Source organism: Mchenga conophoros, linkage group LG23, assembly GCF_057382185.1.
Source record: "Mchenga conophoros isolate Kocher_MC1m ecotype Shallow Benthic linkage group LG23, M_conophoros_male_GT1.1, whole genome shotgun sequence".
Taxonomy (NCBI): domain Eukaryota; kingdom Metazoa; phylum Chordata; class Actinopteri; order Cichliformes; family Cichlidae; genus Mchenga; species Mchenga conophoros.
The window spans coordinates 8,034,090-8,058,427 of record NC_140547.1 but is presented as its reverse complement, the minus strand read 5'-3'; the positions used below and the strand labels follow the sequence as shown (position 1 = coordinate 8,058,427).

The window sequence follows — 24,338 nt, the reverse complement described above, 5'->3', positions numbered from 1 at the left end:
AAAAATCAGAATAGATTGTTGGAGGCGTTATCTTAACTGCCAGACACAGAGGGCACGCGGCTGTTGGAGACTTATCATCAGGATAAGTCAGACTGAAATAAAAAATAAAAACATCAGTGGTGTAATTTAATAGCTCTCTTTATCATTTTACTGGGGACAGTTCAAGAGGTGTGAAGAATGCGTTGCACCTCAGCCTGGATTGGCTGGGCTTTATGTTTGTGCGCATCTCTGGCCGTGCGTGCACAGGACTACACCGAGGACGACGGGATGATCCTGGACCTGGTCGGCGAGGACAGGACTGATCCTGAAACCGGAACCGACCCGGCAGCCGAGTTCATCAGGTGCAACAAGGTAATGGCATAGTGATTGCGTCAAAGGCATTAAATGCGCATCTTCAGTCATCAGCACCTGTCATTATTCCAAAAACGGGTAAAATATTTGGTCAAATATTTCAACAAACAATCTTTGCTGATGTACCTGACAAGCTGCCAGTTTGAGATACAGATTCGTTAAAATGTGCGCTCACATGCTGGGAGATAATACTTATTCATGTGTTATTGTGAAAACAGCGCAATACACACAATATAGATATATATATAGATCCAACTTATTGCACGCATGCTACATTTCTCCTGTGCACGTGGACATGAAGATCACATGTGCGCTGCATTATTTTTACTGTCCAGGTAGCCTGGCGCATTCCCGGACAGTACATAGTTGTATTGCGTCAGGGGACGCACGAGTCTCAACTCCAGAGGACCATCAGGAGGCTGCGAAGTAAAGCAGCCAGGAGAGGATACCTGGTGGAGATCCTGCAGACCTACTCAGGAGCACTGCGTGGCTTTCTGGTCAAACTGAGTAGTGACGTCCTTCACCTGGTAATTGCGTCACTTCACTGGATGTGTTCGGAAAAAGTGTGATTTAAACCTTTAAGGCAAAAGGGGGAACACAGGGAAATAGATGTCAAATCATAGCAGATCCATTTTCTAAAGGTTAAGACATTCCGAACGGGACATCCTAAGAGCTTATAGGTGGAAGGCAGATCTAAGAAAGCAGCTATAGTCTTGAATAACACTGTTACATTGTAACATTGTATACTGGCACAAGACGAGTTAATGGCAGAAAAGATTGGAGTAATATGGATTTTCTGACTGCAGCTTTTTGCAGAGGTCTGTGCAGTCTGTGTATATTTGACCTACTTGACCAAAATAAAGTGAGAATACGGGAGTCTGGAATGAATGATAGACAAAGTGTACTACTTTCGGTTAAATATTGGCGGCGTTTTCAGGATTATTTATTTCGATTATTTATTTATTATATATTTTATAAAATGGACCGAGAATGATGAGAGGTGTGTGTGTATTTATGTGTTTTTTATTTTAAAATCTGTAAAATTATAAGTAAGTATAGATTTAAAGTAAAAGAACTCCTCACCCGCCTTTAGAATGTTAACAAAGAGGTTTTGTGGAGCATTTGAAATCATTCAGCTGTTGGAGTTGAACAAAAATAATCAGAAACTTTGCTGAAAAACACACAGAAAACGTGAATTAGTTGAACTCTGTATAGTATGAGTGCTGGTGGTAATTTTAGACAGAGTTTCTTGACAGTTGAGAGGTTGTAGACCCACCTTTGGTATCTGCGCATTCTTGAATTATGTCAAAAAATAAAAATACACAAATAAAACGTGAAACAGTGAAACAGACTTCAAAGAAGAATGGTCAGCTTTACCCCCACCTGATTTAACAATCAACTTCCTGTTAATCATTCCTTACCACCCACAGTTAAGTTTGATTGTGTTCCTGTCAGGTGGCGAAGCTCCCTCACGTGCACTACATAGAGGAGGACTCATCCATCTTTGCTCAGAGCGCCCCCTGGAACCTGCAGAGGTTACTGCACCCTTACGGTGGTTTCTCCGAAAATGGAACATACAGACCTCCAAGTGAGTTTGTCTCTGTCCATGACTTATCTGTATTTTTCGTCAAAATATAGGAAACCACGTGCGCTCTTAAGCAATGTAACTACCGAGGCAAACAAAACATTTTGCATTAAGAGTTTCAGGAGTCATTGGGGCGGTTGGAGTAATATACAACTACCCCAATGTTTCTATTGTAAACAGCTCAAGAACAGCAGAAAACACGACTTTTCTTATTTCATTTTCCACATTTATGACAACAGGAACATTTATTCTACAGCAGCATATTCAGCAGTATCATCTCTCTTATTATATCAAGCTGTAAACAACAAGGAATTCCTGTCTTTGTGCAATAAGCCTGATATTGAAAGGTGCCTCTCAGTTTAATTTCTATGAAGTCACCCGACGGTCACCATCACCATGGCAACCTTTGCAGCCGCTTCAGAAGAACTAATTACATGCTAATATCTGTGTTGTGTTAGTTCAATTCAAGCTAAGCTTAAATACAGTTAAGTCCATAACTTGCTGGGCCAAGACACCATTTTTGTAGTTTTGCCTTTGTGCACCGCCACAGTGGACTAGCATTCAAATTAGCATTATCTGTTAGGGAAGTAAATCCATTTTTTATATACAGATACATTTTCAGAGGCTCAATAATAATTGGAAAATGGACTGACAGTTTCATGGCCAGGTGAGGCCTGTTCCTTGGTATTTCACATGAAGTAGTATATAATATCTGTGGTTGAACCAGGGTGTTGAACTTGCATTTAACTATCTACTAGAAGTCTCAATGCCAATGCAAGAAACATTAATTTGTATAAATTTACTAGCCCTTAGACTGTGATGGACAGGAGCTCAAAGAACCAGGTCTTTTTTTCTCATCTTCCCAAACATTTGTCACTGGAACTAAATGCTTATGGGGCTTTAAAAATGATCTTTTTTCCATTTAAATGACATCTGAGCCATTTGTGCAGTTTAGCTGTCAGATATCCATCAAGCAGTGCAGCTTTCCAACAGCAACCACACTGAGATTTCTCCCCTCAGAAATTGCATTTTCTAATTACATGTCAAATTCACCATCTGTCCTCTGCAGATGATGGAGGGAGGACGCAGGTGTATCTGATGGATGGCAGTGTGCAGAGTTCTCACAGAGAGGTTGAAGGACGGGTACTCATCACAGACTTCAATAACGCCCCTGAAGAGGATGGAGTCAGAGTTCACAGACAGGTTAAACACATGCACGCACAAATGAAACATTTCAATTCAACAGCACTTATGTATTTGCAATTGCAGCTCAATAACATTCTAAATCCTCGTTCCACTACAGGCCAGTCAGTGTGACAGTCATGGTACACACGTGGCAGGTATTGTGAGTGGATCAGATTCAGGTGTTGCTCGAGGGGCTGCTGTTAACCTAGTGCGTGTGCTCAACTGTCAGGGTAAAGGGACCGTCTCAGGAGCTCTGGCAGGTAAGACAGAAACTGTTGAACTGTACTTTGTACTAAAGACTACCAGAGCCAAGCAAAAACTCTTGAGTTTCTTTCTCTTGGGTCATGGTGACACAGCTTGTGGATGGCATGAAAAATATTTCAGTTTTATCAAAACATTGTCTTCCAAAGGACATCTTCTGACTATGACTCTGGCCCTTTCCCTCTAGATATACATGGGGAGTGTCATAACTGAGTTATTGCAAGAACATGAGTGGGTCATATGTTTAATATTTTGGCTGTTGACTGGTTCTTTGTGGGCACAGGTAGTGCAACCATCATCTACAGTGTACAGAATTCTAATCTACATTATGAGCGCCATGTTTCACTCTTACAGCAACTTTGATTTAAAGCTGCAGGTAGAAAAAAACGCCCATATTTGTAGAAAAAAATAAAATTAAAAAAAGACCCCAACTGCAGCAGTTCTTCAGTCTCTGTTCACCAGACAGAAGAACCAGACTTTTCTCTTCTTCTTCTAAAACCTGAGAAGTTCAGGTCAGACTGCTTGTGTTAAAATATAAATAATTATGGGTAGTATGAATCCCTAGGAGACCAATGATCCCTAACCATGCAGCTATAAACTCTTAGTCTGGTTTTAAAGACTTTTAGAACACACTTTCATTTCATTAACTGTATTGAAAGAGAAAAGGAAGATGACCACAGTGTAAAACTTCCAATTTTTCTTGAGTGTATGAGGTTTTAGATTGTCCCTTTCCCCTTTCTGTCAGGAATGGAATACATTCGAGCCACTTTACTGGCCCGCCCAGTGGATGCAGTAGTCGTGTTGCTTCCTTTTGCCGGTGGCCTCAGCCGTTCATTAAACACAGCCTGTCGAGACATGGTGGCTAACAGCGCTGTGGTCATCGCCGCAGCAGGCAACTACAGAGATGATGCCTGTCTCTACTCACCTGCTTCAGAGCCTGAGGTCATTTAACACTGAAAATGCAATCACATTCTGGCCCACCTACACGCGACCCTCACCTTTACCTCCTTTCATGTGTGTGTGTGTGTGTGTGTGTGTATAGGTCATCACAGTGGGGGCAGTTAACTCAATGGACCAGCTCATGTCACAGGGAGCAGGTGGTACCAACTTCGGCCGCTGCGTTGATTTGTTTGCACCCGGCGACGACATCATTAGTGCCAGTAGTGACTGCAGCACTTGCTTCACCTCCCGCAGTGGAACCTCACAGGCTGCTGCACACGCTGCAGGTACGCAAACACACACACGCGCACGCAAAAGCAATCTGTGTATGCTGTTGGTATATCAATCATTCTTTTATTACAGACTCAATGATCCTTACAAAAAAAATCACATAAACACTAGAAAAAATATAATTGCATATTATAGATCATTGCAGGGAAAGCAGCTGTAGCAGTGTCTCCACACCTGGGATTGGTTGCATGTTGTAATACATCTTATATTTGATAATCCCGCAATGATTTTCAGAGGCATTAAGCCTGCAGATAAATTTATGCATGAGATTTCTGAAAACAACTTTAAAAGTACTGACTTGTGCATCCACAAATATTTCACTTGCGCTGACAAATCAAGGTTTTCTCTCTAATGATCACTCAGAAGACTTTCACTAGTTAGCATACAAGTATGCAGTGTACAGATGTGTACAGCTTGCTTTAAATAGAGATATCTTCACTAAGGTTGCATAAGAAAGGTTGTGCATAAATCATTTTTGCACATCAGTATCGTTACCATTTGTCACAGCACAATTACTTCATAATTTGTTTTTATCTGTGTAGGTGTCGTAGCAGTGATCCTGTCGTCCAGTCAGATTGCATCACCAGTGCACGTCCTCCATATGATGTTGCATTACTCCATCAGCAACACTATCGACTTCCTATCTCTGTCCGAAAGCCATCGGCTCACTACGCCAAACCTGGTAGCAGCCATGCCTCCGGTTATTAAAACGTCACCAAGTTAGTGACTCACATTCCTTTATCACACACAGACTTATAGTATCTATATGTGGTTCACATATGCGTTCCTATTTCTACAAGCAGATGGGGAGCTACTGTGTCGGTCAGTGTGGTCAGAGAGGTCAGGAGTCGCGAGCACCGACAGGGTCATCAGCCGCTGTCGTCAAGGGGAGGAAATGATGGGCTGCAGCAGTTATGCTCCTGAAGGCGTCCGTGTGGGGGAAACCATCACTGTTAGTTCAGTTACATCAGCCATAATATCAACAATAACTTCACTCTAAAGTCTATAAGTCTACGGACAAACCCTCACCCCCTGTGTTTACAGATGAACAGCGGACACATGGAGTGTATTGCCCATAATGGTCCAGCAGGTAAAGGTGTGTATGCTGTGGCCCGCTGTTGTGTGATAAGCGGTCTGCAGTGCCAGGTCCATGCTAGTCCTGAGCAAGGACAAGCTGCTCAGTGCGTCGGCCCCCAGCACCACCTGACCGGTGAGTCACGTGTACAAGCTGCAGGAGTTTGAATGAGGCAGTCAGTCTGACATTTTAGGAGAAGCTCTTACTTGTTTTCTTGCTAAGAGTTAGAAGAGAAAATAAATGACACCATCATGTGTGTCTATAAACCAGAAGTTCAACTATCAGCTCATAATTTTGCAAAAATATTACCGTAAAAAAATCAAAGGGGTAATATATTAAATATTTACACTCACAGGACACTTTATTAGGTACACCTTGCTAGTACTGGGTTGATCTCTTTTTTTTTTTTAACCTTGCTTTAGTTCTTTATGGCATAGACATAGATAGAATAAGGTGCTGGAAACATTCGTCAGAGATTTTGGACCATATTAACATGACAGCATCGCACTGTTGCTGCAGGTTTGCCGGCTGCACATGTATGATGCAAATCTCCTGATCCACCATATCCCACATGTGCTGGATGGTCATTTGAGTACATTGAAGTCATTGTCTAAGAAACCATTCTGAGATGATGTGAGCTTTGTGACATGGTGCGTTATCCATAAAGGGATAGACTTGGTCAGCAATAGTGCTAAGGTAGGCTTTTTCTGACCACTCTGCATATATCCAAGAGATTGTTATGTGTATTTCAGCAGTTTGTCAAGTACTCAGACCAGCCACTCTAGCACAAACGGCATTCAAAATCCCTTAAATCACCTTCCTTCCCCATTCGGATGCCCTGATGCTCAGTTTGAGTTATTTGCCAATCAAAGCTAACTTTATTTATAAGGCACTTTAAAAACAGTGAGCACTGACCAAGTGCTGAACATAAACTAAAAAGAATAAAAATATAAATACTAAAAAAACAAAAAAAAAAACAAATGAAATGACAGTAACAATAAAGAACACCAACATCAGAAAGACAATAAAATTAACATTCTATTCTGGGTCTATGTGATTAGCTGATTTGCATTAATTAGCAGTTGATGAGGTGTAGTTAAAGACTATTAATTTGGACTTAATCTTCCATTTAACAAGTCCTATCTATTTTTCATGAACACGTGTACAGATTACATAAAAATATAGCTGGTGCAGAGCTGTTGTTTTTTTTAAATTTTATTTTATTTTGAATATTTGTATTAATTTAATTTCAACTAGTTTTCAGTGTGTTAGGAGTCTTAGTTTGAAGTTAAGCAGGTTGTCTCAACTACGATGTGATTAGTGATATGATCATGACCATTTGTACCCAATATAGTGGACAGACAGTGAATAGGGCTCTTCAGATTTTATTTTATCCATACCAACAATAAAAAAAATAAAAAATAAATAAATACTAATACAAATCTAATACTGTTAGATCAAGGAAACAATGTTCCAGAAAGCATCTGGGAAAATGTGGAGGAAAAAATTATTTATTTAATATCTTTTTGTTTTAAATTAGTAATCAGAGATCATGGTTTAATAGCTGGCAGAATGAATACAGCTCTTTGAACACTGTTGATATTGCTTATGATAAGTTTAGCCAAGAGACTCCTCCCTCCAGCTTCACACTAAGAGATATAGGAAGTGGGATGAAATGTCAGCCCCCTTTAAAAACAAAAACAAAGTCTATTAATTTAAATTTAGTTGCTGTCGATGTACTGAAGCGATGCACCTCAGGTATATAATCTGTATTTTTTAGTCAAAGTCAGGCTGCTGCATTTAGAATATCTTAGCCAGGTATGCTTGTTCCCATGGTAATCACCCTGAAAGGAAAATGTAACCCTAGCCAGCACAATTGCCAGCTAGCAGCTTTTCAAATGTCATTAGAGCACTTAAATTACTTTACATTACATTTCTCATTGGTTGCCTCCATAGTGGTCTCTCTGAGGAGGATAGAATAGAATAGAATAGAATAGAATTCAACTTTATTGTCATTGCACATGCACAGGTACAGGGCAACGAAATGCAGTTTGCATCCATCCAGAAGTGCTTTAGTGATATAGATATATTACAATATATATTAGCAATAATATAGATATGTGAGTATATTACAGAAATGGGTCTATTATGGTATGTTATAATGTACACGGTATGAAGGATCAGTTAATGCTTGGCAACAGCGCCTCTAAAGTTCTTTGCTCCTTCGTTGTGTTTAAAGATTCAGCTGATTCTTCTCTAGGGTGTACATCGATGTCCACAGCTGAGATCTCATCTGATTCGCATCCACGTCACAGCCAGGGGAAGCGCTGCACGGTGAAAGAGGGGGTCACATCACACGCGATATGCTGCCATGCTCCATCTCTCGAGTGCAACCTGTTGGAAAACATATCAGCTGACAAAGATCAGGTGAAATAAAATAAAAAATCACAGTAAAAACATTGAGAATCAGCTACTGGAAGTTACCTCAGAAGTTATTGTCTTCCTTCAGGTTGAGGTTTCCTGTCCTTCCGGCTGGACTCTGACAGACTGCAGTTTCGTCTCTCGAGGCTCTGCTATCTTGGGGCCAGTTGCCAAGGGAAACAGTTGCCATGTCTATGGTGTCACGGGAGTGGATGGAGCAGCGGGTGCTGCCGTCTGCTGTCGTGTCGCACCACCAGAGCAGCAAGCTGCAACACCTCACTGATCCGGTTTCACCTCACTTTGGTTTCTAACATCGTTGAAACAGCTTTGACGTTGCCATTTTTTGTCTTTGGTCAGTTTTAAACCCCCTTACACTTTTCTGAGAAACCTCAACATCCTTAATATTCACTTAAAGCACTTCTGTAAAGCTGTTTGTGTGTGTTTTAGTTTTAGGATTACGCCAGATTATGCTCCAGTGCACATATTATATGTGACTTGACAACCTGTAAGCTATTTTTGTATCTTTTTACAAAACAGTTATAATAAAAAGAGCTTTCACAAACATACGGTTTGGATAATAGTGTAGTATTTACCGGGTATACCATCCGCATGCTGTTTAGAAGTTAATAAACTGAACAAATGAAATCAAAATGTTAAGCTCTGGTGTCAGCCATGTGTGTTTTAGAGTGGAAAAACATGATGATGTGCACCACAGGTTGTCACAGTTAGCATGTGTTATGTATGCACTGATTTCCTGACATTCCTCAGTCTTGTGCAGCACAGCTGCAGGTAATCAGCCTGCTTGATTAACAAGTTAGGTACCTTTTGCTCATTTTGTGAAACAGTAGGTGGAAACAAAATGAGGTAAATGGCTAACAGTAGGGACACCAGTTAAACAAATTTCATGTCTACCCAGAGTGTTATTGTGACAGTGGCTTTTATGGCTCCACAGTTAGAGACTTAGTTCTGATACACAGGTGGGTGACGTCAGTGTGAACAAGAGCAAAAGGAAGCATATAAACCACTGTCAGCTAGCTTGCGCCAATCAGCTAGCTGTCTGATTGGCACAAGACAGCATTCTATCCGACTGAACCTATATGACCAAAGACTGATAAAAAATAAAAACAAAGTTTACCCAGAATACAGTAAATGAAGCTAGTGCTGAATTCATGTGTGTAATTCTGTTAGCAGGATGCAGAGTAGGTACAAATTAAAGATTTAAGCTATTCTGATTTAGAATCAGCATTCTTAAAGATTCAGTTGGTGTTTGTTTCTTATGTCATTTTTTGTAACCATTTAACTAGTGACCTGATCCATCAGCTGTAATGGTCAAACTTAGAAGCCTGAGCCTTCTATGAGTTCTAAAACATAAAAGAAACTGCTCTTGTTTTGTATTATTTGGTCTGCTGTAACCTGTAAATGGTTCCCAAATGGTGTGCCTCAAGGCAAGTTCAGGCCTGCTAAAAAATGAGCTGTTTATTGCAATTTACACAAATGGGCACCAAAAGTTTCAAAACCCATGCTGTAAACAAATTAAATTATCTGTTGTGCACTGTCTCTGATGCATAAATTGATATCAGTATCAACATTGGGGCCACAGGTAATGTTTTTAAGGTGCTGTAGACTGTATATAAAAGATGGATGTAGGTTCCAGGACTAAAAAAGTATGTGTGGATTTGTGTGCATCTAGTTGCAAAGAGAAGTCCAGTTTAATAGAATGAGAAAGTGGTCCTTAGCTTGTTTGCCTAGTAAAAGCTTTCCTGATGAATTTAAGACCTTAGCGTGTAGATTCAAGCCTTGCTGAAGACAAGCTGGTGTTCATTTAGTGAATTATAGTTCCTATTCGTGTCTACAAAGATAATACATTGAAATGTGGCCTCCAAGTTTGTCATTATCTTGTTTTAAAAGAGCTAAGATGGTGAAAATGCTCAGTTTGAAGCTTCACAAAACAACTGGCGATGTCACAGAGGTTACGCCTTTTATATACAGTCTACGGTTGTATCATGGGACAGTATATAGAAATGCATAAAGACAATATTTGCAAAAGGTTGTGCATTCCAGTTTATTTTATATCAAATTTCCCCTTAATCAAACTCTGATGTACAAATTAAAACTGAGTCTTAACATGCATTACAGAGTCTTGCGATGTCAGAAGTGAAGTTTCAAAATTGAATGACAGTAAAAACCCATATAGATGCCAATCCCTAACCTCGCACCTACCCATCCCTCCCTGCATCCCAGGATTAAAACAAGATTGTTTTGAAGTTGTTGTTTTTTTCTTTTTTTCTATTTTTAAGTATTTGTGGTGATGTAGCAGAGGGCCAAACCAACAAAACTCTTGGCTGAATGCAACTCATGTTGCCATGGTCATGTAATCACTTGGCACAGACTGCATGCAGCTCCTTCAGATCGCCCATAACCAGCCACTGTGAAGGGGCGTGTGTTTGTGACATTAATGATACCAAATTACACAGCAAACAACATGGGGAGGGGGTGGGGGCTGATTTTGTTTTTTTTCCATCACGCAGAAAAGACAAACCTCACCATCACTTACTGCCACACATGCAAACGTGCTGGAGAGCACGATGTGACATTCACATCTAATGAGAGGAAATGGGGTGGAGGAGCATGGAAGGGCTAAAGCAGTGTCTTTCCTCTTCTCGGATGCAGAGGAGCCAGCGGATTGATCGCACGTTGATTCAAACAGAAAATCATTTTGCATGGTAGCTTCCTAGGTCCTTACATTGTAAACATTGACCTGTTAAAGCTGAGAGCTAATCTGCTAAGCAAGTTTAGGCTCATGTCTTAAAACATGTTAGTGAAAGCGTGACTTCATTAAAACTACCTAGCATGAATTATCTACAAAGTGTCTCTGTCTGAGTGCAGAGTGAAGAGAAGCAGCATTTTACCATCATCAGAACCCTGTCGTGTTGCCTAAACCCTGTGTTACTGGGTAAAACTTCCACGCCCACCTCCCCATTCACACACAGAGTCAACAGTTACATTCCTACAGTCCTTTGTCACAACACACAGAGGAAATTCCCTGTAGTAGTTTCAAGAATAATGCAAAGGAAGAAGCCCTGTTGCCCTTCTACATGACCACAGGAGACACTTGGTTTAGCGTCACGGGTGGAGCAGATGAGGACGTACCTCATCGGAGATGTGACGAGACAGTGTCCGAGGGGAGACGGGAGGGAGATCGGGAGGTTAAGGCACTTCAAGTCTCCCGATGATGGGGGCAGGGATGATGGTAACATGGGTGTTGCTCTCCAGTAAAAACTAGAGCTACATTTGGGTTTAGCTCCTCTGTGTGTGTTTCCAAAGGTTGACAAAAGCAAAAGGCAAAGCAAAATGTAAACTCCATCGGAAAAAAAAGAAACCTGATAAAGCAGAGGTAACAGTGAGGTGAAGAGGACCTGTTCTCTGTCTTTGTGAGCGAAGTGAATGAGTGACACACGCCTGCATGTTTTTCAGAAGTTCTAGTTTTTGTATGCATGTGTGTGTGTAACCTTGGCACCTAAAAATAAAAACCTGCTCCTGAGCTCCCCTTCAGGCAGCACTGATGGCCCACCACAACTGATCTGCGCTCTTCCAGATCAGCTTTTTCCTGCATAAGGCTCGAGTCCCTAATCCTCTGCAGTAATTCAATTCATCCAGATTCAAAGAAAAGTGGCATTGAAAATAAAACAAAGCGACAAAAAGAATAAAATCCAGAACACGAGGCCGCTTGTCAGCAAGGAGGAGGAGTGGAGGGAGAGTACTGACCATGGCACTGCTTGTTTCAGATATGCTGAGGGTCTGGAACCGTCATACAACAGGACCAGCCCCCTACTGCATCCCGATGGCTACACTGTGGTGGCCGAGGGTCAAAGGTCAAGTCACAGGCAGACTGGCTTGCCATCAGGGCTCTCATGTGTTGCATAAGTGGCACTGCAAATATAAGTTGTTAAAAGCAAAAGAAGACGAGGCTCTAGAGGAACTGACCAGTGCTGCTGTACATCACAACAGAATGGGTTGGACTATAAAGTGCATACTTAAACCCACCCTCCCTCCCGAGTGCTCATATGTGGAGGTGTTCCTGTCTGTAAGTTCCTCTAGAGCAGCTAAATGTGACCTCCCGCAATTTGCATGGCTGTGAGAGAAGAGCACAGGACACTTTAAAATATTATCTTACACTGGAAATAACATCTATGGAACAAAATCTTTACAATATGAATATGTAGATAAATTGGCAAACATGAGCAGAAAATTGTTAAAACACAACCCAAACCCATCCTCCACCTTGCTGTCATTCTGAGTGAATGAATGAATAAAAGGATAAACTGAAGTCATCCATGATTGTGGAAGGTTATTTGCACTTCCCACCCTAATCAACTCTGCTGCCCTTTATGATAATGCATCTCCATCATCGCCTTGGCTCATGTGAAAGGAAGTAATTCATGATTTATTCATAGCTCCTTCGTTGCCTTAGCGACCGAGACAAATGTTCTGATTGGCTTGCTGTGGAGTCCTAAATGTCCTGACCAATCAGAGGCAAAGTGCAGCCTTTTCGAATGGCTTCCCGGAGCTGCCTCTCCTTTGGAGGGATCCCACTGGTAGGACGACCTAGGGGTCCACGTCTTCTAGATCGCTCTTAGAATCACCGAGCATCATGGGAGACTCTGACCCCTGTGGTAGAATAGAGGGAAGTTGGATTAAAAAAAAAAGTTGAATTATCCATCTGTTAGGCAGAGCCAGGAGGATTATAATTTCTATTCAACACACCGATTGTCTATAATGTTTTTATGTGAGCACAAGTGACAATCTGGGGCTGTGTGGGCTTCCTGACAGCCCCAGCGGGAGTTGGAGAAGAATGAAACAGCTTCAAATCCACCTCTAATAATAACCGTGGGCGGTAACAAACTGCCTTTATAGCTTTTGACAGAAGCCAATGAGATGATCCATTTTTGCTCTATTCTTCTCTTTCGGGCTTATGTGAGCTGAGCGGGAACTGCTTTAAAACCATGAGTCATTTGAGAGCTCCACTGTTCTAAGCTGCTCGTTTGGATGTAGCTGAGAGATACCTGTCGGAGACTGCGGTCAGCGTTTTCATTCGCCGGGCTGCCGTCAGAACCATTACTGCTACCAGACTGCTCTTTCTCATTTAACAATGCTGTAGCATAGGCCAAGGTATCCTGCAGAGTGTGACACACACACACACACACACACACACACACACACACACAGGGAAAATAAACAGTATGAGTGACTGTGAGTGTAATAGGAGAACTGGAGGTCGTTGATATACGGTATTTTTGTGTGTGCGTGTATTTACCTGTGCAGAAATTGTGCGCTGGAAGGTTTTATTGGTGGATGTCTCATTTGAGACGTTGCTCTGTGGAGTCCAGTAATGTTCTGTCATCTGAAGGCAGAGAGAGTCACTGTGAGCATACAGCATAATTTACAGTTCTTCATAAGTGCCATAGTGGTTAAGCCAAGTGTCTCCTAAACAGGGGGCACTGTAAAGACTCTCGTTTAGCTCCAGTAATATGAAAATTAATGACGGAACAAAACAATTAATATACTGAGTGAGCTGTGAACAAAACTGTATACAGAAAGAAACAATAATGATAATAAATATGACTTAAAAGAGTTTTAAGTTCAGTTCGGAAAAACAGTTCAGTTACCTAAAGTTCGCTGTAATGAATAGAAAATAGTAACTGTATAGTCTGCATACAACAATGCTGTTTTTATGTTAGTTTATTGTTTATCTATTACTTAAATACTTTGGTGTAGTACGAATGGCCATGGGGGAGGTCTTTGTAAGTAGTAAAAGCGGTAAAACTTATGAAAACACAGTTAAAAGTCCAAAGTCGATCCTCCCCTTCACATTTTCCAATGCAGTCCAGTGGGCTGATTTGCTGAGCTGATTCTGGCCCTCGGACCTTATGTTTGGCACCAAGTGGTAACTAATATCAAGGCAAACTTTACTAAACTATCATTTAGCTAAATGAAAAAAAGTTCTAAAAATAAAAATAAAAATTTATGCCGTGCTAAACTGAGTTCAGATTTAAACTAATGTTTGAAAGGCTGATTAGTTTTTAACAACACAGTGTGTCCGAATTCACCTGTAAGAACTTGGAGGTTATGTTGGATTAAATAATAAGAAGGGAATGGGAAACACTGAGGTTTGGGCTTAAAGGCACTGGGGATTTTTTTTTGGCTGCTGTCCTCCATCCTTCTCACTTCTACTGTCAATTACAAAAGCCAAAAATGCCTCACACTAATGTGATGTACACTATATGGATAAACGTACTGGGCCACCTACAGAAACTGGTTGCCCATGGAAACCCAGGCTATGAAGCTCCCAGCCCACAGTTACTGAGCTGATGTTCATGGCAGAGGAGGTTTGGAAATCTGCAGTTACTGAATCATCAAGTGTTGGCATCTCTTAAGCACTATGCAACTCCTCTTAGTAACCTTATGTGATCTTCCATTTCATGGCTGAGTTGTTGTGGTTCTGAAACATTTTCTTCTTTCCCAAATGTTTAGAAATGTTGGGTGCAATGGGACTGAAAACATGTCACTTTAAAGATTAAGAGGTGTGGCCCTGTACTTTTGTTCATGTAGTGTAGGTCAGCGGTCCCCAATCCCCGGTCCTCAGACCGGTACCGGTCCGTGAGTCGTTTGGTACTGGGCCACAAGAGTTGAGGCTCAGGTGTGAAATGTATGGTTTTCAGGGTTTTTATCGGTTTTCAGCGTTATTTTGTTATCGTTTTTATCATTAACTCTGTTTTCCTGGGTCTTTTCACGTGTGTTATGAATAAATCTTCTTTTTTTCGGTAACGGTACTAGTTTGATCTTGTTGTATTTATCCGCGACACCTGAAAGGCCGGTCTGTGAAAATATTGTCGGGCATAAACCGGTCCGTGGCGCAAAAAAGGTTGGGGACCGCTGGTGTAGGTGGTCCTACAGTATTTCTTAGGCTTGCCTTTTTCTGGAGCCACTGCACCGCCCAACTCCAGGTACCAGACAAGTCCTTGAAGTAGTCCTTAGCTTGAGGACACCTGGAGAGTGGGAGGGATGAAAGCAGGGTCAGAATTATGTTGGTAGGTTAATCTGCTAATACTACTACTATTACAGTTGATAATAGTTCACACTGGGGGAAAAAAAAACAACAAAAAAACCCCACATAACAACCAAATATTTTTCTGCCCAAGTCTGATCCCTAAACCGCATGTACTCACTTTTGAGCTAATGTGACCAGGAACTTAACACACTGGTAGCAGCGCCTGCTGTCCACATTGTTGCTCTGCTGCATCAAAGCTATGGAGAAAACACATTATGAGCTACAAGGATTTGTACACTGTTGTCAATAGGAAAAAACAAAACAACAGACATACCTAATAGACCTTTCTCTGACTCAAAAGCATACTTGAGTCTCTGGGATTGCAGAGGGTCTTCCACTACCTGTGGAAAAGATTTAAATGAAGTTAGGAAATGTGAGACGTCATAGTGACCACGCAACATGAAAGATCAACAGAGGAAGGGTCACTGAAGGATGTTACTCACTAGAAGCTCCTGCAGCATCAGAAAAATGTTCTTCAGTTCATGAGGTGGAGCTGTCTCCAGCTGTGTCTGTGAAGAGTACAAAACAATTTAGTGCATACTGACTGTGGAGTAAATGTGGTTGAGCTGCTTTTCAGAGATTCTTACTTTGAGTAACTGCAGAACTCCCAGAGAGAAGGGCTCATTACAGAACGAGCTGTAGGTCACCATCTCTATCAGGAGAGACAGTGCGCCTGATAACTCGCGCATTGCAAACATCACCTGTTGGGTATTTACAATTGACAAAATTGTCAATCAAAGAGCTTCTGAGTCTTTTCTATTTAATAATGAAGAAGTAAAACATTGAACTGATGGTTTTTATCTTACCTCTAGAAGGTAAGGCTGTCCTTCTGGAGTAAAGAGTGAGGCAAGGATGTCCGCATGGAGAGGGAGAAGAGGGGTGGAGGACAGGACACTACTCAGGCGCAGCTTAAGCCCTCCGGGAGCTACGTGAGGAACAACAGGTGATAAACAAACAATCACAATAAGACTCAGGCTGTGTCAGTAGGTGCACATTTGTAGTAGTGTGAGAAACAAATTTAGGTGCATCACCCTGTGTGCGCTGGGGGCTGAGGTCAGAGTGCAGAGTGATCAGGGCCAGAGTGCTGTGCAGGTGAAGAAACTCCCGAGCCTGAGCTGGACTCCACCTTCGGTTCTGTAAAAACACAAAGTAAAACCTCTCTGCCTTTCTTTGGAGGTTTTTTCTACGTATACCCAACTGAGAAGTGCCCTCAATACAGACCCAGAACTCGCTTGAGAGATTATATACCTCATTTTACCTGGGAATGACTTGGGATCTCTCTAAACTGTTACTATTGAGAAGGATGTCTGGAATACCTGCTTAACCTGTTACCACTGCAACTCAGTGTTGGATAAGCAAAAAACTTACACTTTGTTTCCTGAGTGTAATTCAGTGAGTGGAAAAGTTGAGTTAAAGTGAAAACATTAAGAATGACAAACATATGAAACACGCAGTGTGTATTATGTAAACTGTACCTGGTTGTTCTGCCTATTGGGGCCCAACAGAAAGATGAGCATCCGGCGATACGCCGAGTGTTTCAACAACAACTGACAAGGACCGCAACCCTGAGAGAGGGAGGGAGAGAGTGAACGAAAAATAGAGAACACTCAGGAAATCAAACAGTCATTAAATTTAATGGCTTGTACTTAAACACTCAATTTTGAAGAATTACCCTCTGAGCGAAGTTGCTGAAGAGGTTGAAATACTGCGCACAGTTCTTCACATTCTCAGGAACATCTTTGTCCAGTAAGGAGAGCAGAGCATCTGTTAAACTGTCTAGTCCTGGATCTCCAAACTGAAGTGCACTCTCCAGAGTCTTTTCGAGGATGGATGCAACCACCACCCTCACCTCTCTTACACTGCACTCCAACAGACAAACCCTAAGGAAATGTCAAAACCATCAATATCAGCACTCCAGTGAAGGGAAATAAACCTCTAAGGCAGGAACTTCAATTAACATGTCTAATGTCTTATCATAAGACACTCAGTATCTTATGATAAAATCTGAAAGGACAGACAAGTCTGCAACACTGTTCATGTGGGAAATTTCTTTGTTGTACTTTGTTTAACAGTTCTGGCTGCTTTGGCCTTGAGGCACATAGTTAAGTGTGACAATCTGTACCTCTGTTCTACGGGGAGGGGTGTGGTATGTAAAGGCAGCTGTGGTGTACTGTTGCCCAAAACATCCGATGTTCGACAACCAATCCTGTCTGAGGATCATATGATCACCCCATGCTTAAACATCAAGTAGTGTAAGACAACACCTTTCTCCCAAACACACGCTTTGGGAAACTATCCCGTGGTTCTAAATGTTTACATTCCAGAGAAGGACTTGCTTTTTTTTAGCCAATCAGCATTAAGTCAGTGAGCACCAAGCACACAAGTGTTTAATATCTCTACTGTCAGTAAAGATGCAACTGTAAGTATGCTCCAAGACTTTTGCAGTTATACTGATGAAGTGTGCAAATATAATAAATTATATAGCATTAAAACACTCCAGAGATAATGTGTGTGGGCATTATATATTTAGTAAAGCTTTAGGCGTTGTAGGAAAAATAATCAAAGCGGAATTATTTGGCCCTGGTCAGAGAGTTGAATGTGCATTGATTAGAATGAGGGCGCAATGCTTGGAGCCGCCAAGTCTAAAGTATCGCATATCACTAGGACAGCTACAAAAATGCTGTACTGATCAAACCTAGGTCAAGCTTCTGCAAAAGCAGTCCTACAAACATGGATTATGGTAAATGGTAAATGGCCTGTATTTATATAGCGCTTTACTAGTCCCTAAGGACCCCAAAGCGCTTTACATATCCAGTCATCCACCCATTCACGCAGACATTCACACACTGGTGATGGCAAGCTACATTGTAGCCACAGCCACCCTGGGGCGCACTGACAGAGGCGAGGCTGCCGGACACTGGCGCCACCGGGCCCTCTGACCACCATCAGTAGGCAACGGGTGAAGCGTCTTGCCCAAGGACTCAACGACCGAGACTATCCAAGCCGGGGCTCGAACCGGCAACCTTCCGATTACAAGGCGAACTCCCAACATCCACACCTGATGCAGACATAACTGTACCCTGTCATTTCCACTTTCAAGCAGCAGCAATATAGTATCGCTATCTAAACAATGTAGAAAATTGTTTCAATATTTCATATTAGTCATGAGAAATATAATGTGACAACAGCCCTGTGGGTTAATTAGTTGGCAGGAATGTACTAACTTGACGATTTCGCGGCCCTCTGGTCCCACCAGGTACTGCACCATCCACTGGCATGCCTCACTGCTCTTAGACAGCAACACCTCCACTGTCGCCATCCACTCCTCTGTGTCCACCCTGCAAGAGACACACAAATACAGATATAATGTTGCTCCTCATGAAGGTGCTCAAACTTAACACATGTGGATGCATGCAAGTGAAATCACCTGAGTTTCTTTTTGGTGTGCAAGTAGGTGTGGAACAGAAAGTGAACAGCCAGCTGAAGACTCTCTTTGGCCATTGGCTGGTAGCCTGGATGCTTCAGTTTTGTCTGCAAAAGGAACACAGCTTTTTAAAACATCACTGATTATCATACTGCATGTTATTTTATGTATATAAACACTATGGTATTGCATTATAGCATATATAATAGTAATATTGCAATGGCTGTGGGTTCCATTCTGCATCAGCACTCACAATATTTAAATAATTATCATTCATGTATGTCAGAGTATCTCTCTCTAATGGCAGAATGCGATCTGTCATTAAAGGTGAACAGTACTCTGATTCCTATAAGGAAGTGCAGTTACTGTAAAATGCTGACCTGCAATAAAAGCATTGCCTCAGAAAAGCAAAATACACACTGTTTTTTCAGTTGTGTAAACACAGACCAAAGGTGAAATCCAATATTTTACTTGCATCTACTTCAAGTACCAGAGAAAAACAAACTGCTGAATATGTGGAAGAAAACTTTTATCTAACTTGTTTTATGTCTTTTGATTACAATCGTCAAATACATGAAGCTTAAAGTGTTGTGTATCTTCAGTCTGTGTTTATGTATAATTAGACAAGCCAACAGAGAAACATACTGCATTGACTGAAGCCAGGGAAAGGGTGAAGTTGAAGTAGTCGCTGTTGTAGACATCTCTGTTTCTCATGAACTTCAGATTCTCATCTCTCACAATCTGCACAAACACACAAACAAAGCGGTGAGACAACTATGAATATTTAAAGCAATTCTCTCTCTAATATAACTCGTGTTTAGCTCATGTAAAGGCAGATTTTGCTTTACCTGATAGATGCTGACGGGCATTTTCTCTACAAACAGGCCCTTCTTCTCTCCCTTGCGGACCAGACGGGTGAGGAGAGTGAGACGGTCATTGTTGGCTCTTGGGGGGCGTGGAGAGGACTGTGGGGAAACATCAGGAGAAGATGGAGCAGACCTGGGAATAAAGAGACAACATAGATGGTTCATAATAGTTAATGCACTGGAGCCGTTCCCAACTGCTGTTCTTCTGACAGTGTTCATATACAAATGTGACTCGCATCATGTGATTAACATCCGTGATGTTTCATTAAAGTTTCTGTATAATGCATATAAATGAAGTCTTTGTAAATAAGTCTTTAACTGTCAGCATCAAATCTATCACCTACTGCCTGCGGTGACATTTTGCTGACTGTTGCACATGGATGTATGAAAAGATGACAGATGCATTTTCAACAGTCCAATGAGAATGTTTACAAGGTGACTGTGGTACATATGGAAATTTGACTCACAGTGAAAGGTCCTCAGCTTCCTGTCTCATGATGCTGACTCTGCTCTTTTTGGGCAGAACAGGCGAATTCTGGTCGCTGATCTTCTGATAAAACAGCATGTAGGCATTCCAGTATCTCCTCCGCACGTCAGGGTAAGGGTTGGCTGAGCATACATCAAAGTTATTTAAGATTTTGTACTTGTGTGTACTGCTAATCCACATAAAGTAAAGTAATGTCAGCAACTTACACTGGTCATAAACCTTGGGACGATACTCCCCACCGAAGCACTCGTACTCCAAAGTTTCGTCATTCATATCGAACTCTTCTACCACGTTGTCATTGAACTTGTACCACCGACCACGCGCACCACCGCTATTAGTAAACAAAGATGGATGACAAAAAAGGATTTTGAGAAGATAAAGGAGAAAGAGAGACATACTGGAAACTCTATGAAGTTTAAATAATAACCTAATGCAAAAACTTAAAAAGCTTACAAGCAAAAAAACAGGATCTTCACTCATGTATGTACCCAGCACTATATGGACAGCACACCAGATTAACCTACTGGCAGATCACAGTATTCGCTTGCATCTATCCAGCTCATCTGCTAAGTTTTTATGTCACTGTTCTTGGCTTTAAACCCACACAGATCCCTACCTGACATAAACAATAAGTGACTAAAAAACAGCTTCAGAATGTGTCTGATTTCCTGGAAAGTAAGCATCATCCTGAGAACAGAATTTCTTAAGCATGGAAAGGAACAAGAAAATGAGTGAGAGCAGGGTGCCAAATACAAGCTTCTGTGGGCTCTTTACATTCCACTTCTCCAGTAAGCACGACTGCCTTCCAGAGCCAGACATCTGGAGATGCTTACAAACTAATCCAGGAGCCCATACAAAATCTGATACTGCATTCATATGCAAGACCCAAGGAGGTCTTCTAAATTCTGCCTGGAAAACTAAAGCAACCAATTAATGTATTCCACCAATTGCTGGTTAGGTACTCCTTATGTAAAGTAGCAAAGAGAAGGAAAAATACAATTAGGAAAAGCACATAGCTCTGCCATTAGAAAACGATTCCTGTGAAATGAGGTAAGACTGACTACAGTGTCTCTTACCGTCTATCTTTAATAAAAGAGTAGTAGTGGCCAGCATGCGCCTGACCACTGTGGACAACAACTCCCACAAGCTCATAGTTCTCAGAAATTGTGACTTTTTTCCTGGGTGACCCTCCTGAGGTCCCGTCGCCTCTCCCCTCGCCTCCCTCTCCGCTGCAGTCTTGACGAGCCATTCCAGATACAGTGTAGGGCTCCATGTTGAGCACCCAGGGGAACTGTGAAACAATGGAAACAACCTTAATCCCAATCACATTTACATTAAAGTTAAGGAGGCTGTAACAATATTAGGAAATGTGATTTATTAGGTACAAGTGTTTGATCTTCATACCCTAATCTGCTCATCATATTTGATAGACCGTCCGCTTTCCCAGTCGAAGCCAAAGCGCATAAGGTGAATACAGAGAACACTGGGCAGGGATTTGATACATGTCCTCTTCACTGTGGTCCTCTGTACAAACACACACACTAACACTTATAAGCACATATGATGTCAGTGCTGTATAAAAGCATGAAGGGGAGTGTACAGACCTTCTCTTTGCATTTCTCACAGTAGTAGGCATTGCTGCCCTCTAGCACCTCTCCTCGGACAAACTGGTCTAATGAGATCTCTAAACTCTGACAAGAGGTCACTCCAAGGTTCAGTGCCATGAATGTTTCCTCACGCTCATATCTGTGCAAAGGATGTTTGTGAGTCAAATTTCATGCATAAAGAAAAAGATTTGGTAAATTCTACACAGTAAAAACCTGTGGCTCACCGGTGAGGACAGTCTTTACAGATCTTCTGGTCAGAGAAAATTCCCTGGAATGTGTTTTTGAAGATCTGCTCTCGACCCATTTTCTGGTGGAAAAAGTTTGTCATTGACAAATTAAAGTTTCTAATCAAGTGACGACAGTGTTTCTTTAGTGTGTGAGTTATACCTTGAGATGTTCGTCAAGCTGATCCACCAGGCTAGTGAAAAACTCATAGGCATCCTGCTGTTCTCTTACATATAGCTCTTTGTTCCACATCTTGAAGATCTGCAACAGAAATATTATGCATGTTTATAAAGTTACATATCTATTGATAAACTGAGTTTTGTCACTTTAGTTAATGACACTCAGTTGTGTCACTATCCAAGATAACAAACTCTATATGTGTTACACAGACTTTATAGACATAATGATTACAGACAGCACAACATGGTCCATCATTAGGACTTATTAAAACCCCCCACATAATTTTACATGATAAAAAAAAAATACAAGAAACAGCGATGAACTCCAAGATTGTGCAGAACCTCTTGCAAATTAAAAATAGAACTTTGTCTCTGGTTTCTAAATGATTTAACAGTGAACAGACTTTTACCTTCCAGAAGTTCTCAGGTACATAATACTGGAGTTTGCTCTCCATCAGATGGCCAAATAGAGACTGAACCTGATAGAAAACACTCTCTTCAGGCTGGTCTGTGTCATCTTCAATGGACAGGAAAGCCTAAAACAAAAAAACATGGTATTGTAGTCACAGATACTGGTGTTACTGCTAAGTATCACATAATGTATGGAAAAAAAAATTAAGTAAACAGTTCATTGAAAGTGTACCTCTGGGAGGCCGGGCTGCATGTAAAGCTGCTGGAACACAGCATTCATATAACAAGTGGCTCCACCGTTCTTCAACCCAACAAAACCTGAGACTGAACGGCTCTCTACAGGGGGTAGATACTAAAGGAAAGGAAGAAAGAGTTACTTTCACACCAAAAGCACTGTCAGACTACATGCAACACCAAACATGATTACAATTAATTCTATTTTAACCGGTGTCTTACATCAAACTCCTTGCAGAGCGAAGGATCTGACTGGTGGTGCATGGACAGCAGCTCTCTGGTGATGAGCTGTAGGTTTGAAAGAGAGCTGTCTGCCAGCATTACCAGCACCTCATAGGCTGCCAATCTGCTGCTGGCTGTGCTGCACCTAATCACACACAGAGAAATGATTAAATACCGCTATCAGGAATACTACAAAACACACAATGTTGTTTGCAAAATGGAGGGATTTACCCATTACTTAAAAAAAACAAAAAAACAAGCAAACAAAAAAAGCAGATCCCTTTTATATGAAATCACAAAATGATTCTCAAAATCACATCTTAAAAAATGAAAAGTTGGATTAGAACAGAGAAAAAATGAAACTAATTGGAAGGAAAGGAATACATACTTTGGGTGGAAATCATGGCTGGGGGCCGGGGAAGTTGTAGGGTTGGAGCTGTTGATAATGATGCGTGAGGCTCGAAACAGGAAGTCATCGAGCAACTGCTGGATGAGAGATGGACCTGGACAAAAAGTTACAACATTACATAACAGCTGTGTCCTAAATAAAATAGAATATACATTGGATAGGTGTGGATATGCATGTATACTCAGTGTTTGCTCACCAAGATGTTCTTTCTCATTGCCACAGAGAGACAACAAGGTCTTGATGAGTCTGAGGTGCCCTGCTAGGAGGATGTTATCTGCCTCGCTGGTCTCCATCTCAGAGCTCCAGCTAGGCTCAAAATTGTCAAGCCAAGAGATCTCGTCCTCCAGCATGGTGGCTGCGCTCACTTTTAACACCTCCATCTCTGACGCTTGAGGAGGTGAGGCATGCAGCGAAGCGGGAGGAAGGAAAGGAGGGATAGAAAAAGAAAGGAGCAGAAAGCAAATGTGTGATTCACTGGCCTTTAGTTGGTGAAAAAGCAGTCTGTAAGGTCTGCATTACAACAGAGCCTCAATCAGGGACAAAACTTCATATTTAGGAATGTGTAACTGTGGCTTACTAGTTAGGTCGTCCAAAAGCTGGCATCTTAGATCAAAGTATTCAGTGCACTGGGACAGCAATCTGAAAACAAAAACCAACACTAACTCATGATGTCTGCATATGTTTTAGGGATTTTGCACCTTGTGCTTTATTGATTAGATACCTTTGGTTGACCCCCCTCATGACAGATGTGGGGCTCCATAACGGGAGCTGAGCAGTCAGGATAACTGAAAGGAGGAACAAGTTAGGTTTTTGGACTTCAGGGAAGGCTGATGTGTCAGTTTGGCTCAAAGTGTACAGTTGATCACAAGCCACACGGCGGATCTGAGAGAAGAAGAAACATAGAAAAGATAAGTAAATATAATATAATGTTTGAAATACATTTCTTCTGTTATTTGCTGAGTGTGTTATTTACCTCTCCGCTGGGAGATCCGAGCAGAATATCAATAATAAAATCATTGACAGAGGGCAGGTTGTAAAAAGAAGCTGGAGAAAGAAAC

At 41.5% G+C, this 24,338-nt stretch overlaps 2 protein-coding genes across 5 annotated transcripts in view; one reads left to right on the top strand and one right to left on the bottom strand.

Annotated features, from left to right (window-relative positions):
* Nucleotides 1-37: 37 nt before the first annotated feature.
* Nucleotides 38-8,670, top strand: pcsk9 (proprotein convertase subtilisin/kexin type 9). Of its 2 annotated transcripts, none has more exons than XM_085263642.1 (12): nt 38-351; nt 687-878; nt 1,807-1,939; nt 3,006-3,139; nt 3,240-3,381; nt 4,128-4,324; nt 4,425-4,608; nt 5,155-5,331; nt 5,416-5,564; nt 5,657-5,822; nt 7,948-8,114; nt 8,197-8,670. In XM_085263642.1, exons 1-12 carry the CDS (start codon nt 178-180, stop codon nt 8,389-8,391), a joined length of 2,010 nt encoding a protein of 669 aa, XP_085119768.1. In that variant the 5' UTR covers nt 38-177; the 3' UTR covers nt 8,392-8,670. The 2 variants fall into 2 exon arrangements, with proteins under 2 accessions (XP_085119768.1, XP_085119767.1); XM_085263641.1 differs by having other exon boundaries at nt 5,413-5,564.
* A 1,475-nt stretch (nt 8,671-10,145) lies between these two features.
* Nucleotides 10,146-24,338, bottom strand: part of usp24 (ubiquitin specific peptidase 24) — a 34,847-nt gene continuing 20,654 nt past the window's right edge. For all 3 annotated transcript variants that reach the window (XM_085263638.1, XM_085263639.1, XM_085263640.1), the window contains 31 exons: nt 24,254-24,324; nt 24,002-24,162; nt 23,858-23,919; nt 23,477-23,668; nt 23,260-23,374; nt 22,872-23,016; nt 22,648-22,767; nt 22,415-22,540; nt 21,988-22,086; nt 21,825-21,907; nt 21,598-21,739; nt 21,398-21,517; nt 21,070-21,284; nt 20,200-20,324; nt 19,974-20,115; nt 19,489-19,639; nt 19,286-19,381; nt 18,644-18,747; nt 18,441-18,554; nt 16,889-17,096; nt 16,692-16,781; nt 16,248-16,350; nt 16,023-16,141; nt 15,804-15,917; nt 15,660-15,725; nt 15,491-15,557; nt 15,335-15,413; nt 15,079-15,154; nt 13,423-13,509; nt 13,172-13,282; nt 10,146-12,776 (listed from right to left, as the gene is read on the bottom strand). In XM_085263638.1, coding sequence (XP_085119764.1) covers nt 12,714-12,776; nt 13,172-13,282; nt 13,423-13,509; nt 15,079-15,154; nt 15,335-15,413; nt 15,491-15,557; nt 15,660-15,725; nt 15,804-15,917; nt 16,023-16,141; nt 16,248-16,350; nt 16,692-16,781; nt 16,889-17,096; nt 18,441-18,554; nt 18,644-18,747; nt 19,286-19,381; nt 19,489-19,639; nt 19,974-20,115; nt 20,200-20,324; nt 21,070-21,284; nt 21,398-21,517; nt 21,598-21,739; nt 21,825-21,907; nt 21,988-22,086; nt 22,415-22,540; nt 22,648-22,767; nt 22,872-23,016; nt 23,260-23,374; nt 23,477-23,668; nt 23,858-23,919; nt 24,002-24,162; nt 24,254-24,324 — 3,566 coding nt within the window. In that variant the 3' untranslated portion in view covers nt 10,146-12,713. The remainder of the gene's footprint in view (nt 12,777-13,171; nt 13,283-13,422; nt 13,510-15,078; nt 15,155-15,334; nt 15,414-15,490; nt 15,558-15,659; nt 15,726-15,803; nt 15,918-16,022; nt 16,142-16,247; nt 16,351-16,691; nt 16,782-16,888; nt 17,097-18,440; nt 18,555-18,643; nt 18,748-19,285; nt 19,382-19,488; nt 19,640-19,973; nt 20,116-20,199; nt 20,325-21,069; nt 21,285-21,397; nt 21,518-21,597; nt 21,740-21,824; nt 21,908-21,987; nt 22,087-22,414; nt 22,541-22,647; nt 22,768-22,871; nt 23,017-23,259; nt 23,375-23,476; nt 23,669-23,857; nt 23,920-24,001; nt 24,163-24,253; nt 24,325-24,338) is intronic.

Bases quoted from the DNA above. Each gene is read 5' to 3' on its own strand.
- pcsk9 (XM_085263641.1), top strand. From the start codon at position 178: ATGCGTTGCACCTCAGCCTGGATTGGCTGGGCTTTATGTTTGTGCGCA. The intron at 879-1,806 runs GTAATTGCGTCA...TGTTCCTGTCAG, and splicing joins GTAGTGACGTCCTTCACCTG to GTGGCGAAGCTCCCTCACGT. The intron at 4,609-5,154 runs GTACGCAAACAC...TTATCTGTGTAG, and splicing joins GGCTGCTGCACACGCTGCAG to GTGTCGTAGCAGTGATCCTG.